This window comes from Diprion similis, chromosome 4 (genome assembly GCF_021155765.1).
Source record: "Diprion similis isolate iyDipSimi1 chromosome 4, iyDipSimi1.1, whole genome shotgun sequence".
In the NCBI taxonomy this organism is placed as follows: Eukaryota; Metazoa; Arthropoda; class Insecta; order Hymenoptera; family Diprionidae; genus Diprion; species Diprion similis.
In genome coordinates, this window is record NC_060108.1 from 21131110 (window position 1) to 21149004 (window position 17895).

Consider the following 17895-nt stretch of genomic DNA (forward strand, 5'->3'; position numbering starts at 1 on the left):
TGCGCAGACTCGAGAACGGGACACGTCGCACTTTTGTTGACAATTTCAAGTCTGTGTTTTCATTGGAAGAAACAACGGAACGGCACAGCGTTTGGAATATCGCGTAATTCCCGCCGGTTTCGTTATTCTTCGAAAGTTTGTGCTGTTTGGTTCACGTCAAAAAGTATTCCGCCGTCTCTAGGTAATCAAAATTCAAGTTACAACTGTGGCTTACTTCAGTATGATTATTACCGGTAGTGCTGGTCCTTCGTTAATCCTCCGGGTAAGTTGTAGAATACAAACAATCAAAATATAAAGCAATATTGGCATAAGAACGCGAATAGATTCAAAGGCTCGTCGTTGTTTTGCCCCGACTATCATTCTTGTACAATGTCTTGATCGGACATTACATTAATCTTCTGGAAAAAATAATTATTTAAAATCGAATTTAAATAAATCCACGGATTTGAAAGGACAGTCTTCATTTTTTTTCAACCGTCAAGGAAGCATTTGTTTTAGTTCGGCATTTGTTTTTTTTCACGACGAACTTGATAATTCATCGCGGTGTTTTGCTCACTAACTAATAGTTAATAAAATGAATTACAGTGTTAATTAGTGAAGTCTAGTGTTACGAGTGTAATCATCTTAATTAAATCTCTGAAAAGCATATAATCTTCACGTACAACCTGATTAAAACGGCGCTGGCCATGTTGGAACTGAATGCCGGAATCTGTCGAGAACGAAACGTAAGTTTAGCAATTTTGTAATTATTTTTACGCTAACAATAACTTAATATTTCCAATTTAATATACAAAATTCAAACCGTATCTATGAGATATTTCTCATTTTTGTAGACTGAGAAATTAAATTGACAATTAGAAAATGAATACAGATTTTAGTTTACAATCGTACCTCAGATGAAAGCCAGCTCTAGGATAATAGTTGTAAGGTTTAAATGTTACAGGGTAAATTTGGAATAAAATAAACAGTAAGTACCTATATTTTCACAATAAATATTTAGTTTTATTCTCAACGTTTAATCTTTAATTCATACAACGTTTTTAAACAACTAAATATATGCTATACTTAATTACTAGAATGACTTAAATACGGAATGAAAAATAAAAATGGTGAATTAATTACAAAAGTAGTAATGGTACAAAAATAATACACTCGAGAGGGAAGAAGAGAGGACTCTCGCATAATGGCACGTACCACGCAACATCTTTAAAACGCAAACTTGAAGACAGAGTTAATAAGAGAGAAAGAAAAACCCAATACGTAACCGGATGTCCCAATTTCTTTCTCACAATCAGTCATACATAACTCTGCCAAACTAAAATAATTATATAACAGTCTTTCTTATATTCTTTTTGCAAGGCAACAAAGTCTTTGGAGTTGGCTAACAATCTGAGTACAACATTTACTTTAGTCCACTTCTTCCATCCTCGATGCCTCCTCCGCGTCACCTTCTAGCGGCGGAACTTCGCTGTCCATTTTCTCTTCCTCGCCAGTCAATGTTTCATCCTCGTCAAATCCTAAGCCAAGTTTTATCATCCTGTGGATTCTCGAGGCATGAACTTGTGGATCTTCCAGACCAAATCCGGAGGCAAGAAGTGAAGTTTCAAACAGCAGCATGACCAGATCCTTGACTGCTTTGTCATTTTTATCTGCATCGGCCTTCTGTCTTAACGACTCAATAATGGGATGATCGGGGTTGATTTCCAAGTGCTTTTTGGCCGCCATGTATCCCATGGTTGACGTATCTCGAAGAGCCTGTGCTTTCATTATTCTTTCCATGTTCGCTGTCCACCCGTATTGCGAGGTAACGATACAGCATGGAGAATCGACTAGCCTGTTTGAGATCACGACTTTCTCCACTTTCTTGTCCAAGATGTCTTTCATGACTTTGCACAAGTTTTCGAATTTCACCCTGTCCTCCTCACGTTTTTTCTTCTCCTCCTCATCCTCAGGGAGCTCCAGGCCCTCCTTGGTTACAGAGACCAATTGTTTGCCGTCGTATTCCTTCATCTGTTGTACGACGTACTCGTCGATCGGCTCTGTCATATAAACAACCTCGAATCCACGCTTCTTTACGCGTTCAACGAACGAGCTGTTGGCCACTTGGTCCTTGCTCTCGCCAGTAATGTAGTAAATGTGCTTTTGGTTTTCCTTCATGCGTCCGACGTAGTCCTTTAGTGAACAAGCCTCATCGCCTGATGCTGACGTGTGATAGCGGAGGAGGTCCGACAGCTTCTTCCTATTTTGACTGTCCTCGTGAATACCCAGTTTCAAGTTCTTGCTGAACTGCTCGTAGCATTTCTTATAATTCTCCTTATCCTCAGCCAACTCTTCAAACAGCTCGAGGCATTTCTTGACAAGATTCTTCCTTATCACCTTGAGAATCTTATTCTGCTGCAACATTTCACGCGAAATGTTTAGCGGAAGATCTTCGCTGTCCACAACACCCTTTATGAAGTTCAGGTACTCAGGAATCAAGTCTTCGCAGTTGTCCATGATAAATACTCTTCTCACGTACAGTTTGATGTTGTTCTTCCTCTTCTTGTTCTCAAATAGATCGAACGGCGCCCTGCGAGGAATGAAAAGTAGGGCACGGAACTCAAGCTGGCCTTCGACGGAAAAGTGTTTTACCGCCAAATGATCTTCCCAATCATTGGTAAGGCTCTTGTAAAATTCACCGTACTCCTCCTGACTAATGTCATCGGGATTTCTAGTCCAGATTGGCTTCGTTTTGTTCAATTCTTCATCCTCAGTGTACTTTTCCTTTATAGTTTTCTTTTTTTTCTTCTTCTCATCCTTGGTCTTATTCTCTTCATCTTCGTCCTCGCCAATGTCTTCGATCTTTGGTTTGTCATCCTCGTTCTCGACGTCCTTAATCGGCTCATCTTCCTCATCCTCGCTCAGTTCCTTATCCCTTTCCTTCTCGACGACAAGTTTTATCGGATATCCGATAAACTGAGAGTGTTTCTTTACGATCTCCTTGATCTTCGACTCTTCCAAGTATTCTGCTTGGTCCTCCTTGATGTGCAGCACAATTTTAGTTCCTCTTCCCAGTGGCTCTCCGTTGTCTAGGCGAACTGTGAAAGATCCACCGGCAGAAGACTCCCACAGGTACTGTTCGTCGTCGTTGTTTTTCGAGGTGACCGTTACTTTGTCTGCGACCAGGTAAGCCGAGTAGAAACCAACACCAAATTGACCGATCATCGAGATATCAGCTCCAGCTTGCAAAGCTTCCATGAATGCCTTGGTTCCAGATTTTGCGATCGTTCCCAAATTGTTCACCAGGTCAGCTTTGGTCATGCCGATTCCCCTGTGCGGATAAAATTGAATATAAGTACGATTGTGTTGTTTTATTTTTATTAAAAAAATCACACATTTGCAATTAATGCAAATAGTCAGCAAGTCTGATTATTAAAAATTGTATACAGCGTTAATTTTCTCAACAAAATTTATCTGGTTGTAGAAAATGCCAATTTAAATTGATACAAATGCTCGTTAAGTCTGATTATTAGAAAAAAGCAATGGATTTAGAGGGGATACTAACGAGTCGATTATTGTCAGCGTGCGATCATTTTTGTTGGGTATTATCTTGATGAACAAGTCCTTGCAGCTCTCGAGTTTCGATGGATCGGTCAGAGATTCGTACCGGATTTTGTCCAGAGCCTGGAATTAGAAAGGCAGAAAAAAACTTATAACTATCAGTTGTTCAATGTTTGTTGTCAGAGGATGTCTAATTCAATAACGATTGATGAACTCGCCTAAGTGAAAGAAAAAAAAAAAACTAACAAAATTAAAGATGTTATCAACTTACATCAGAGCTGTTAGAGATCAATTCTCGGATGAAGATTTCCTTGTTCGAATAAAATGTGTTGATGATCAAGCTCATAAGCTGAGCAATTTCAGCCTGAAACGCGAAGGTCTCGACTTCGCTATTATCGGCCATGGCTACGTCCTCCGGCATTGCGTCTTGCTTTTCGATTACCGAAAATCTGTCAAAATTCGCACCGAAATTCACAAATCAATTAAAAATCACGTAGAACAATATCGCTGTGCACCGATTAGACGATAGCTTTGCTTTCGAGTATTCGATAAATTGTATCTTCGTTGAAATTTCGCAAAATATCTCAACGCTTTCGTCGACCGTTTAGCTTCGCTGTCAGTTTGATAATATTGAATGCTGCCGCGCGCCGCCTGGTTTTATTGAACTGTGAACGTTCCAGAAACCGAGGCCCGGATGCTGCCGCGAGTCTAGAACTTTCATTCCTTTGACTCTCCGAATCCCTGCGATTTATAACTTCGGACTATTTGTGTTGACGGTTAATTTCACGGACGATTTTAATCGAGCCAATTAGTCCGAATTCGGTTCGGATCGGCTCTGATTTTGAAAAGTTTATTGATCAAGAGATGGTCGTTTGACTCACCGAGTTTCGGTGGCGGCGCGCATTTGTCTCATTTGGCGTACATACGTCATCAGCTTCTAGAATTTTCGCCGCTGAATCAACATTACACTTTTCTGCATTCTGCTGGGTGAATGAAACTTTCGAGATGTTTCTCGAAGACGAGATCCGCAAACGCGAAAAAATCGATGAACGTTTCAAGCAGCTTTCCTTCTTGCCGTTGACTTCCTTTGACGGGAATGAAACTCCTGCGGAAGCAATATTGCCGTGTTGACTCGGTCAATTAGTCGCATATTGCCGAGGATTTTCTCCTCTAAACTTGATATTCATTTTTGAACATATCCCCCCTTTTTTATGCTGTGATCGTATTCTTACATTCAAGAATCAATAGAAATTCTCGAAACAAACATTTTGGAGGGATATGTATAAGTTTTAAGTTAATTATTTCTTCCGAACCTAAAGGAAAAAATTTTTTGACAAAAATATTTGGCCAATTTTGTCTTTTCAATGCGAGCAGCAATTAGAGCCACTATTCGAACGTGCGAGACGGTTTAGGATGTGCACGCCCACTTGGCACCGTTCATAGCACCTCTGGAACGTTCGTTGTTGTTTATGCCAAAATCTATATGCCTCGATTGAGAATATAATAATCATTTTATAAAGCCTGGATGAAAAATCCTCTTGGAATTGAGTGATTATAAGCCTGAAAAATTCAGCATGAAAAAGTGTTTTCCAATTTCCATAAATTTCGGATCTGCTCCTCGCAGACTGTTTCAAAGCTGAATTTTCAATTTTCTCGAATTTTCTTTCACCATTTCTCTACAATATTGCTGGTGAAATTTAAACAACGATTCGACTGGAATAAAGTCATTCGGCAACTTGTTAAATTATTTAAATTTACTTCCATATTATCTACACATATTCAATCCATTTGATAAGTTCTGTATTGTAGTTCAAGCGAAAGGCTGTACTTTTTTTGCACAATTTCTGCAAAACAAGACTACAGCAAAAAGGTTATATCAGATTTCCATTAAACTTGAGCTTCTTCGGCTATAACATTGTACCGATTTACGTATACATGTGCATTAGCCTGAAATGTTCAGTAAATCAAATTAATTATCCGCTTCAAAATCTGAATCTCTACGATACATGAGACATACATGTATTATATAAATATATTTTTGGCCTCGTTGCATCTATTTTCTGCTCGGCGCAAAATGACCATGTGATCAAACCAAACGTTGATCGACGCGTAAAATATAGATACATAGCCACATCAGACTTACCTATAATAGTAGGTATGCAACTGCTATGCAGTTCTGGAACGTTTACACAACGCGCATGCGTTACAACACATACGGTCATATTTATTTTCCGGAAATTTTCAATCAGGGATTTTACGGACAGGGTTATGGGTATGATGGATATCGAGAGGAATGAGAAAACGACTTGTATTATATTCACACGGTGTGTCGGTAGGACAATTTTACTTACGCAATAAAAACTTTACATAATAATGTCGTATGTCTTGATAATATATTATTTAAGTATATCGGTCATGCACTGATATTCATATTATATTTGTTCATATAATAATACTATATATCCGTTACTATATATGCTCAAATTTATAGTGTTTTCAGATCGCCTATATACATGCGATTCACGTTATGTATATATATTTGCGTGACGCGCAACCTGCGTCTTCATTGCCATATTTCTTACCGGCATAGTATCATCATATACGTATAACAGACATATTTTTGTTTACAATAATCGTCATAATAGAAATTGATTCCCTTCGTATGCACGCATTTTTTCTTATTCTTCCCTCTTTCTTCTCACTATCTTCGTAAATTACTTTCTTCTCTGTTTCAATCAGCCACGTATAAGAAAATGCAGTACGGAAACGTTCCGCAAGTTACCTAATGTCTCAACGATTAGTAATTTATGGGAAATTAGCCACAGTTTACATAGATTTAAACCGAGTGCATTATTATTGTACGCTTGAAGTTTCGTAACCATTTTCACACCTGATTTTCCGTTTGCAGAAAAATTACTTCGCTTACCGATTTCCCCGACGATTCGAATTGTTGAGATTCAAATTTTCGCGGGACTTGAGTCGATTGTTATCGTACGTTACAACGTTCTCGCAAGGAAAGTGACGGAACAAAATTGACCGCGAAAATTCAAACCCACGCTGCACAATTTTGCACGGTGATTAGTAGGAAGTCTCTTATTTCACCGCGTAGCGAAATTCTATGGTTAAACCCTCGCCAATTTCCGATCGCGTATAAATCGAGAGCAGTTTTTTCTTGTCATTTATAATTATTTTCGTACAACCTGTATATACATATATGCACACATAATTTTGTAATTCATACACATGTGTGGATGCATATGCGCGTACCTCGTTTCTTCTCCGTATGACACCTACACGTTCCTACAGATTATCTCTTACGAGCATCGTTTAGAATATTATTCTTAATGAGCAAGTGACTACAGCGTATTGTTGCTCTATTCCCCTTCGTTTTACGTATGTGTGTACCACCTTTTAATGAGCAGCTGTTCCACTTTCTGCATCCGGTTTCCCTGTAATATACCTGAACGTCAATGCACTTCGTTTACGCAGATTAATTCTACTTTCATTTAAATTTCAGTTTCAATATACTCGATCAAATCTTCTATATACAACGGTCTCATACATATCGTTTGTATAATTTATGACTACGGATATCATCACATCAACGTCATTTTTTTTCTGTGCTAACAATAAGATCACAGATACCTACTGATTTTTTTCTTTCGTATCGGATATCGTACGCAGTGATGCTCGTCTTTCCACCTGTAAATCAGGATCCAGGCAATTGAACCAGTCCTATAAAGTAAAGTGTACTTAAATTTTGTCGTCAAAATATGAAGGGCTGAGTAGAGAACGGCATTCCATTATCACTTCAAATTTCATTGTCTCTGTTTCTCTTCTGTAAAACAATAAGATTAGGTAAATTTTCTTCTTACACTCTGCAACGAACAAATATTTCGCGTTTTACCCTAAATATTACATAAAAAAAAAATTACCTAATCTATCTTCTCTGTAACATATTTGCTCGTGGATCGTTTTTACTTTTCGTTTACCTCCTAATAATTATTATTATTATTATTATTTCGTCTTCTACAGAGGAGTTTTGGAATTACCTAGTAACTATAGGTTTTTTTTTTCTCCCTTTTTGTCATCCGATCTCGGAGGTTGTCGTGATTAACTCGTGTCTTGCTGATTATACGTATCTAGTATGAGGTGTAGTATCATGTATATATATATATATATACTTATGTAGGGATCACTTATAAATTTTTGGGTTGGAGTGTCAAACTTGCTTACTGCACACTTTGATACTGATCGTAAGTTTATTATTATAACAGATCACAATACCTTCGACATACATACGCATTTAATCACGAATCGTAGTATATAAGCTAAAGGTGTAATACGTGACAGCTGGGCTGCATGTTATTTTTATTAATTATACGGGTGGTTCAGGATAATATATTGTTTCGTTATCATACAAACATTCCTATCGTGAAAATAGACAAGAACTATAATATCGGGGGTGGCGACAGGGCCGGCTCAGAATTTTCAAACCCCTCTCGACCCTCCAAGTTGGTCCAAATATCGCGGCGCACGATCAGCACCGATCACCTCGGTTCTATCAACTAATTGTAATTGTCAAATGGATTTGAAACGCTTTCGGTACGGCTCGAATATATTGAAATTTTTTTTCAACAAAAACTCCGAGCGTCCGAGTCTTATTCCAATTTCTTGTTGAATGATTTTTCGAACCTCGCGTGGAGGGGCCCGAGGTGTTTTCATTCTTGAGTCGGTCCTGGGTGGCAGTACTTTAAACCTCTAAGGGCGATTTGAGCAACGTCTTGACGCTTTGTTACAGGAGGTTTTGCCGGCGGTAAGACGTTCCAAGATTTTCTTTTTTTTTGTTGACTTTTGGTCTTTTCGTTTTTGTTCCGCTTCTAAAAATTTTACCTTCGATCACAGATTCGAAATGGGAAAACATTTCGGCGCGAGCCTCCCAGCGTCAATTGAATGGGTAGCGGAGTCACTATAATCTACCGATCATAAAAATATCACCATCCCTCCCGCGGTTTCGCTGTATTTTGCGAACTATTCAGTTATTAATAATGTATTATACCTATACCTATACCTATACCTATACCTATACCTATATGTATTGGGTGTAGATAACCTGACGGTATACTTAAAGTAAGTTTGCGCAGGCGGATTGAAAGTGGAACGAAATTTCTTTCCCTTGCGCAGGGAGGAAAGTTTGATTCAATTTCAAAACGTTTTTGCGTCATTCAAACCGTCACGGTATTTACTTTACTATAATTTATATTCACTTACGTATAGGTATTTATATTATTTATGTATGTATAATATATTATATCAGTTATATCTCGGCAAATTTTCTTTTACTCTTTCTCTTTTCCGCCTTTCCTCAAGTTTATTTCCATTTCTATGAGAATTCTGCCGTGCAATAGCAGCAGAGAGCCTTATTATATTTATAGAGAGTCCCGAATCGACGCTCGGCATATGTATATTGCGGGCTCATGAAAAAACGACGTATTTATAATTTTTTCACGTTTTCCCGCAAGTCAATGTACACGGAGATATTACCGATATTCGTCGAAATTTTTTTTTATATTATTATAATCATACGATTGGAAAGGCCTCGCTTTTAGAGTCGAATTATCAGTGTAAAATGCAGTGGAGCGATCGGTGGGTAGATTGAGGGAAATTTTTGTGAAAAAAATTGAAAAGGTTAAACGCCTGTACGGATCTTCGGAAAAAATATTCTTCACTATTTTCGATTAATTTTTCTTGAATCGTCCGCATGATAAATAAGAAAATCGTCAATCGCGTAATTCCGGTAGAATTATTCTGAGCCCACGACGCAGCCAGTTTTCGTCTGCCAACGTCGTTTTATGGAGGCTAATACTTTCTTTGCTTCTTCGAAATTCTGCACGGATGATTCACGGTTATTATTCTTATCGTAAGAGCCGAACTGTGGAAAACCTAAAATCTTCCGACTTTACACGTCGGTTGGACAAATTTCTTTCAGTCCCCGTATGTGATCTGCGAGATTTTAGATCAATCGCATTGACCCGTTGAGATTTTTTTTTATTCAATCGAAAAAAGGCTATGATTATTACGTAACGACGTAGTTACACAAAGATCTTCGATTCCGAAATAAATTCATTTTCCATTCTATCTGCGCAGAACTAAATAAAATAAACGCGTCATGTACATACGTGTGATCTCGATAAATTTTTTCTCTATCTAGGATTTTCAACTTCCATAAAAAATCGACGTCGGCTTGCATAAATCTTCATATACGGCGCGTTATAGTATTATTATTTATCAGTTGTACATACATACCTGGACGTAGGTATATACAATGCGTGTATTATATAATACCTACCTACTTCGATCACGTTCATGCATTTCTTGTACAGATAATATAGGTATACGAATATTGTTGGAACCGCTCGTCTATGTCATAGGTATATTCCATAAGTCTAGATCTAGGGCTAAATTTGAGTCTCCATTCACAAAATTATACAATACATTATATGCCATTATTCATACAGTTCATCGTTTTATTTATTTTTTTCAATTTTCAATTTTCATTTTGTTTTTTTTAATTTTTTTTATTTTATATTCTTGTAGTTGTAATCAATTTATAAGATGGTGCCCGATCTATGGGGTGCTAATTATTTACCATAATATGTAGTATGTATACTATATGCAGTTAATATTAAATTCATTTTAGAATTTGGTACTCTTGAAACGACTCATCACATCTTTCGCATTGTAATTATTCTTTTTTTTTTTTTTTTTCTCATTAATCTTTAAATTTTTATTCGATAACTCATACGATGATGTTTGTCATGACAATAATAATGATATAATAATAATAACAACAGCAACAACAACAATAATAATCATAATAAATATGTATGGTAACAAGAATAATAATAACAGCGACATATGATAATAGTTTATCATTAATAATATAAGGCGAAACGATATCGTAGGCAAATGTTTTATACATAAATATCGAATAATGCAAATTATATGTATGTGTAGTGGGGATGAATAAATATAAGTTTGAGTAATCTAACCGTGAACGGAAATATTGGGAAAATGCAACGGGTTGTATCGTGTTAATATGTATAATATTTATAATAATATGCCTTGATTCGGTCGTATTTTAGATTATAAAAAAGGTGCGGCATTGGTATAGGCATATAGGTAACTGGTACATCTATCAATGTATAGGTCATGGTGTAGGTACGCGATTCAACGAGTTTGAAACTTTGCGAAATATCAAAAGAAATTTATATATATATAAGTATGCATGCTCGATTTTCGAATAACGGAGTGGCAAAAAAGTTGAATTTCTTACGGGTGTACGAGTGTATGTAAATCATCGAGTAACGACAATAATAAAAATTGTTATGCCAATAACTAACTAATGATAATAACAGCAACAATGATGATAATGATGATAATAATAATAATAATAATAATAATAATAATAATAATGAGAACAACAACAATAACAACGACGATGACAATGACTATGACGATGGCGATGACGATGACATTGAGTGATGATGATGATGATAATAATCTTTACTTACAGTAGGTATACTTACAATTACAGTATATTGCAAGTTTTTTTTTTCTCTTTTTTTAGTGAATAGTGCATCGTGTGTCTTTATTGTTAAGTAGTCAATTAATAATTCAGTTACGAATATAGATAAGGTGTTAATATTACGTCTCTCTTCCGTTTATCGTTACTCATTATATACTTACATCATTATATACTTATAACTTATGCTTAATTAATAATTACTTAGTACTTATTGAGTACTTTATCGTTAGTTTACTTTTATGATGTACTCGTTCAATACCACTACTCTGTATGTTAGTTTATATTGTTTAAAAGTTTTTGTTTATACATATACCTATATGTATATATTCATATATATATATATATATGTATATATTATTTTTTGTTTTTTTTTTAGAAAGTATAAGTCGCGATGGTTTTTTTTTGGTTGCTTCTGCGTGTGTGTGTGTGTGTATGTGTGTGAGTGGGTGTGTGTGTGAGAGAGAGAGAGAGAGAGAGAGAGAGAGAGAGAGTTTTATTTCTCATGACAGCAGCGGTGTCCTCGTAATCAATTTTAATCGCTTGTTGTCGCTAATCACTCTCGGAATTGGAGAAAACCATGTCGTATGTAATTTCTATCGGCAGCAGTAGCTTCGAAGCGTGAATACGTTCGTCCTTTGGACGTCGCTGCTGTATTTCATGTAAGCGCAAAGATTTGAAGGATAAATCATGGTTTTAAACAAAGGGTTACAATATTGTAGAGGAATGAGAAACCGTCACTTAACACTTGTTTTTAAATTACGCGACAATGAATAATAGCTATTATAATTTTTAATCAAAAACGTATCGAACAATCGACGCAAATACTATAAAATAACAAATTTGAATTTTTCTGTTTCGTCACCGCTTCGAAAACTCGTGAGGAAAATTATCGGGTTGATACGATTTGCGTTTTTGCGAAAAATTTTGGGATCAATTTTTTTTTAACGTTTCTATTGATGGCTCGACGTGATTAAAATACACGAGGTTGGCAGTTGTATTACCTTAACGTTACGTGATATCAACTACTTTTCCGTGACACGAGTTTTAATGGACGCATCGTAACTTTGTCGAGTAAGAATGAAAGCGAATAAAAAAATCAACTATGGATTGCTGTGTAGTATAGTAAAAACCCAAAATTTTTCTTGCAAAAATATTTTCAGTGATTAAAAAAATAAATTAACGAACGAACATAGGTACATAATTGGTTATTGCATATATATATATATATATACATATATATATATATATATATATATATATACACAATATATCGTATATATATATATATATATACACAATATGCTCATTAAATTTTTTTTTTTTTTTTTTTTTTACCATGAGGGTCCTACAATTGCCCTCAAACACTTTCTACTTTCATCACTATTCCGATTAATTTACAGTAACTTACACATCATATACACATATACATGTGTATATGATTTTTTTTTTTATTATTCATGCATATGCATATATGCGTGCAATCACGTATCGCGTATACACTACAACTGTATAATATACATATATACATATATTATATATATATATATATATATCATTGTATATATATTATATATTATACACATATATATATTTCTATAGTTTATAGTAATGTATATAATTAATGAATACAATATTCTGTATAAAACTTGTATATTTACAGGATGACTAATTTAGTAGTTTAATTGCGTCGAGCGATAGGACTGACTCTTGAGATGCTTTCGTATCGTTTTACTTTTACAATACATGTTCGTATTTCTTTTTTCACTTCTACGTTTTCATCACGAATGATTTTTCTTTCCTCCTTTTTTCCCCCTCTTATTATTATTATTGTTGTTATTATTGTTATTATTATTATTAACATTATTATTATTGTTATTATTATTAATATTATTATTATTATTATTATTGTTATTATTACTATTATTATTATTGTTAATATTATTAATATTGTTAATATTATTATTAGCATTATTATTATTGTTATTATTATTATTATTATATTCCGATAATAGAGGTGCCTGCCGTTACGGAAATCCTACCAGAGGACAGATTAGTCACTAGTCATACTTTTGGGGTCTTGATACGCTTCGTGCGAATGCTGCGAATGCTGCGAATGCTGCGAATGCTCGACTGCAGTACACGATGTTATACGGATGACTTTTGATATAAACAGTCGAGGAAAAAAGAACAAAATTACTTGAAGAGAAATTGATGATTTTGCAAAATCTACTTTCCGTCCTTTGCTGAAATATTGAGAAAAATCGATAAAATAAAAATTCGCCATCGCGGAACGCATTAATATGTATACATATGTATATATATATATGTATATATGTAATTATACATATATCAACCGCAAAGGTAAGACTAGCTGCTCTCTACAGGTTGCGGTGAAAAAGATGACCAAACAAATAGCGTATAGATTTATACAAGTATAAGGGGGTGGCAAGGGAAAGACCTCGTTATTTGGTTATCCTTTTTCTGGCACGCGCTGCATACAACACAAATATAGACATAGACGATAGAATATATGTATATTACAGCTATTATAAAAACACTATAGGTTTATCTTCACTCTGTCATAATAATTGTTATTATTATATTATATACGTATATGTATAGAGGCTCTAAAGTGGTAACAGATAAATATACTCGTCGTTTATATATCGTATGTATATATATATATATATATATATATATAATGTAGGTATGTATATCAGAGAAGCGGTCTAAAAATAATCAACAATCGATAATTATAATGAGTACAAAAAGTGAAAGTTTACGTAGATTATATAATAATCGATATTATAATAGTGACCGTATTTCTTGTATACAAAAATGGAATTGTTGTTTTTTTTTTCTTTTCATTTCTTTTTTTCATCATTTTCTCCATTCTCATCATCATCATCATCATTTTCACTTCTTTTCCTTTCATTTTTTATACTTGTTCATATACGTTATTACATACACATTGCATAATAATATGTATATGTATATTTTTTAATACACCTACTTCATATACTTGAGCTGATACCAAAAATCATATTTTGGCTCACAGCCGACGACAGACCGCCGCTCTTCGCTTCATAGTCGCTTTTACACGTTCGTTATATATATATTATAATATACGCGTGTGTTTGTTTGTTTGTATGTGTGTGTGTGGGTGGGTGTGTGTGTGTGTGTAAAGTGACAATATAGGTATATAAGTAATGCAATTGCGTGGAAAATCTTTAAATAATAAAGGAAATATCAATTCTGGCATATAATTAATTAAGGAATTAAGGAATTCCAAGGAAAATGACAGATCACTAATGCTTTTTTGTCGAACTTTTGTGAACTCTGATCTGAATTCGTCCGCCGCTTTTATATCTGGCACAGCTTCGCGATTTTCTTATATACTTAGGTGAGTACATTACGTATTCACATAAGAAAGCGCATTAAAACCATCGCGGATACTCATTTTATACACATTAATATGCGAATCGAGCCAAGATTCTTATATCAAGTCGCGAATTTACTGCAAAAAAAATTTCTGGCAAATTTTCCGTTGATCGCGAATGATTTCATGCGTCGTTCGCGATAATTAGGTGCTTGATCTTTCACGATCTTGTAGAGGACAGCCGACGAGTCTTCGCGAAATTAAACAGCCGGGGGTCGCGTTCGCATCGTAGGGGGTGGGAGGATTTCTTCTCTCGCTGCGGGGGTGCGGGCGTCGGGGTGTGTCTGGTCGATACCGTGAATGGCAAGCTTCCGTTTCCCTCCTCTACTTCCCCCTCGCCCGCGACTTTCCGGCGAACAGAGAGAAAAAGGGATGCGTCGATGTGCGGAGAAACGTGAGAAGAACCGGTGAAATTGCACGCGTGTTATTTTATTACATGTATTGCTTGAGGAAGAAATATGCAAGGATCACGGTTGTTTGCGGCTGAAAAGCGTCAATTTTTACCGGAGATTAACCCCGAAATTTGCAAGTTGTAGGTACGAATGATTTTTTCATCGAGCAGGAATTACTTTGTTATTGGAATGCATTTAAGAACGGAATTGCATACTTTTTTGGATAAACATTTTCGCAAGCTTATTGCGAATGTTCGATGAAAGTGAGTGGCTGGTGCCTACAACGCGTGTTCAATCACACATTCGTTGAGAATCAGGTGGTTGGGATTTTAAAGCCGCTTAATAGGAGCTTGAGCTTTTTCCATTAGGAAAAATTCTTTGTTTCCATCGTCGTAATCGCGATCGCGTACGAGAAGCTTTTAAGTTAGCACGCTTCGCGTAGCCCCCGAGACTTTTTTCCCCGCGATATAATTATTTGTTGGAAATCGCGCTTCGACGATGTGGGGGGGAAGAAAAAAGTTACCCTTAATATTCATTCGACTTTCGATCGTCGCGAAGTCGAGCCAGAATTCCGTCTTACAGAATCGCTTTTGTAGGTAGACACGTGCTTTTGATTTCGATGAAAGACAAATCGACAAAAAATCGAAAATAGATTAAGAAGGGTTGGAACAAACGGGAGAAATAATCGTAGAAAGAGCCGATAGGAAATTTTTCTTCGACTTATTCCTCGTGAGTATGCTGTGATTTGTGCGCTGGGGAAGCGAAGGATCGAAAGGATCGAGAGGATCGATGGGATCGATTCCCTATACAGCTGCGTATCTGCACGTGAAAACGTATGTGCGCTATGACGTCACGCTTTGAAATCTCTTACAACTTATATGCATGCAATGCTTCACATTACTACGTTACACATGCGCGTGTTCGAGACTCGCAACAGAGATATTAATAATAACAACAAGAATAACAATAGTGACAATAATAATAATAATAATAATCTTAATGACAATGACGATATATACGCAGTAATTGAAACGGTAAACTTATTTCTTCAATTGGATTATATGTGTATCATATAATGTTATGTAGAAGTATTTATATATACTCGCGTGCCGTCTCGTTAACTCACTAATTCTCACCAGTCGGTTTTTTAGCCTTCGTTAGGTATATATATATGTATATATACGCACGCGTTATGTCGTGTCACGTTTATGTATCGTGTTTTTTTTTTTTTTTTTTTTTTTTTTTTTTATTTAAAATTTTACTTTACTTAGACTTTTTTATTTTGTTACGATGTTTTTTTTGGTTGTTGTATTTGTTTTACAGCTTGTCCAATGCTCTCTTTTCTTTCATCCACCGCCGCAGGGGCGAATGAATATTTTCGTAATACTATTTAATAATTAAAACTCAACTCCGTCGTGATTATATACTTTTTGGTTTTTTTTCCACACTATAGCTAATTTCATTTTTAAAGTTGTGTGTTTCCTTTTGTTTTGTTTTTCTTCTTTATCATTAATATCGTTATAAATACTCCAATATCAACTTGTCGCTAATAATAGTTTTTACTTTTTCTTTTCTGTTTTTGTTTCTCTCCCTTCATACGTATTTGTATATTATACTTACAGTTTTAATATTTCGAATCAGTCTCGAACATTCAGCATTACGCAACACATATATTACTCATTGTTCGTATATAATTATATAATATATGTATATTTCGTTATAGTGAAAAAGAAAAGAACCACAAACGGAAGAAAAAACGAAGATATAATCAATTAATCGTAAGAAGTAAGAAAAAAAAAGGAAAAAAAAGAAAAAAGATGCATCATCTTTCAGTTTTCACCAAACACAGAGCTGCTCTCTTTTTTGTCTTATAATATTCGGAATGCGTCTCGTGTGTAATTAATCCGCATATATCATTCTTAAATTCCACGGCCCAACAGCTGCACTAATTTTTCTCGCTGCAGTCCATACGTATTATGATTTATAATTTATTTATATTCATTATAATATATTGATTTTTTCATTTCGTTCTTCTTGTATCGCTTTCCCAGCTCTGCTTATTCGTATTTCTTTATTTATTTATTTATTTATATACTTTTACTTCTTAATTATAATTCAGTTTTGATAATAGCGTTAGTATATAATAGTTCGGTTTTTTGTTATTTGGATTGTGTTGTTTTTTTTTTTGTTTTTTTTTTACTTTTTTTATTTTTATCTTATAAGTGCGCTCTTAAGCCGATCAAGTGCGATCTCTTATCAAACTATTAGTGTGGCTAAATTGACGTGTTTATACCGAGGTTAAGGACTAGATATATACTGGCAATGTTTAAGGTAGGTATATGTTCGTGTTTTTTTTTTTTTGTTTTTTTTTTTTAATATATTTTATTTTCATCTTTTACTTAATATTCTCTGGTTGTTGTTGTTATTTATTTCCCGAGGATTTGCCGACACCGCACCGGCAGCCACGTACTACTCATATTGCGTCGTCGTTCCTTCGTTCCGTATTAATTAATTAATATATTATATATATTAGACTTTTACGTTATCCACGAAATTTTAATCTCTCTTTTAAAAGATTCGTTCCACGTATCCTTCCATACTTCCGGCAACCAATACACACGTATTGCGTTGCTTTGCATGTAGAATTTCCCTTCGTTCGTTGGCTCGCATTACATACTCTCCTATATTATTCATGACGAGAGTCCGTTCTGCAGTCCGTGCAGTGCCCAGCAAAACTCGCAAATATCTCACAGCACGTATGTTAATTATATATATACTTATACATACATACGTACATACATAGTTATATGTGTATAATTAGTTCACATAATTTATTCTCTCTTTCACCATATCTCTATCGCTATATGTATGTACCTACTTACGCGTATGTATGTATGTATATATACGTATATGTATATGTATATGTATGTATATAT

The 17895-nt window shown here is 35.1% G+C and overlaps 2 protein-coding genes across 5 annotated transcripts in view; both read right to left on the reverse strand.

The window, feature by feature from the left end:
* Positions 1 to 995: 995 nt before the first annotated feature.
* LOC124406119 (heat shock protein 83-like) lies at positions 996 to 4168 on the reverse strand. Its single transcript, XM_046881504.1, has 3 exons — positions 3812 to 4168; positions 3545 to 3663; positions 996 to 3310 (listed from the first exon to the last, which is right to left on the reverse strand). Exons 1-3 carry the CDS (start codon positions 3959 to 3961, stop codon positions 1408 to 1410), a joined length of 2172 nt encoding a protein of 723 aa, XP_046737460.1. The 5' UTR covers positions 3962 to 4168; the 3' UTR covers positions 996 to 1407.
* Positions 4169 to 17210: 13042 nt separating this feature from the next.
* Positions 17211 to 17895, reverse strand: part of LOC124405540 (gamma-aminobutyric acid receptor subunit beta) — an 82377-nt gene continuing 81692 nt past the window's right edge. For all 4 annotated transcript variants that reach the window (XM_046880526.1, XM_046880527.1, XM_046880524.1 and 1 more), the window contains exon 11: positions 17211 to 17877. The gene's annotated coding sequence lies outside the window, so the exon portion shown is untranslated. The remainder of the gene's footprint in view (positions 17878 to 17895) is intronic.

Coding starts and splice junctions, on each gene's coding strand:
- LOC124406119 (XM_046881504.1), bottom strand. CDS start 3,961: ATGCCGGAGGACGTAGCCATGGCCGATAATAGCGAAGTCGAGACCTTC. Junction 3,664..3,811: donor TGATCTCTAACAGCTCTGAT/GTAAGTTGATAA, acceptor TTCTAATTCCAG/GCTCTGGACAAAATCCGGTA. Junction 3,311..3,544: donor ACGCTGACAATAATCGACTC/GTTAGTATCCCC, acceptor TTATCCGCACAG/GGGAATCGGCATGACCAAAG.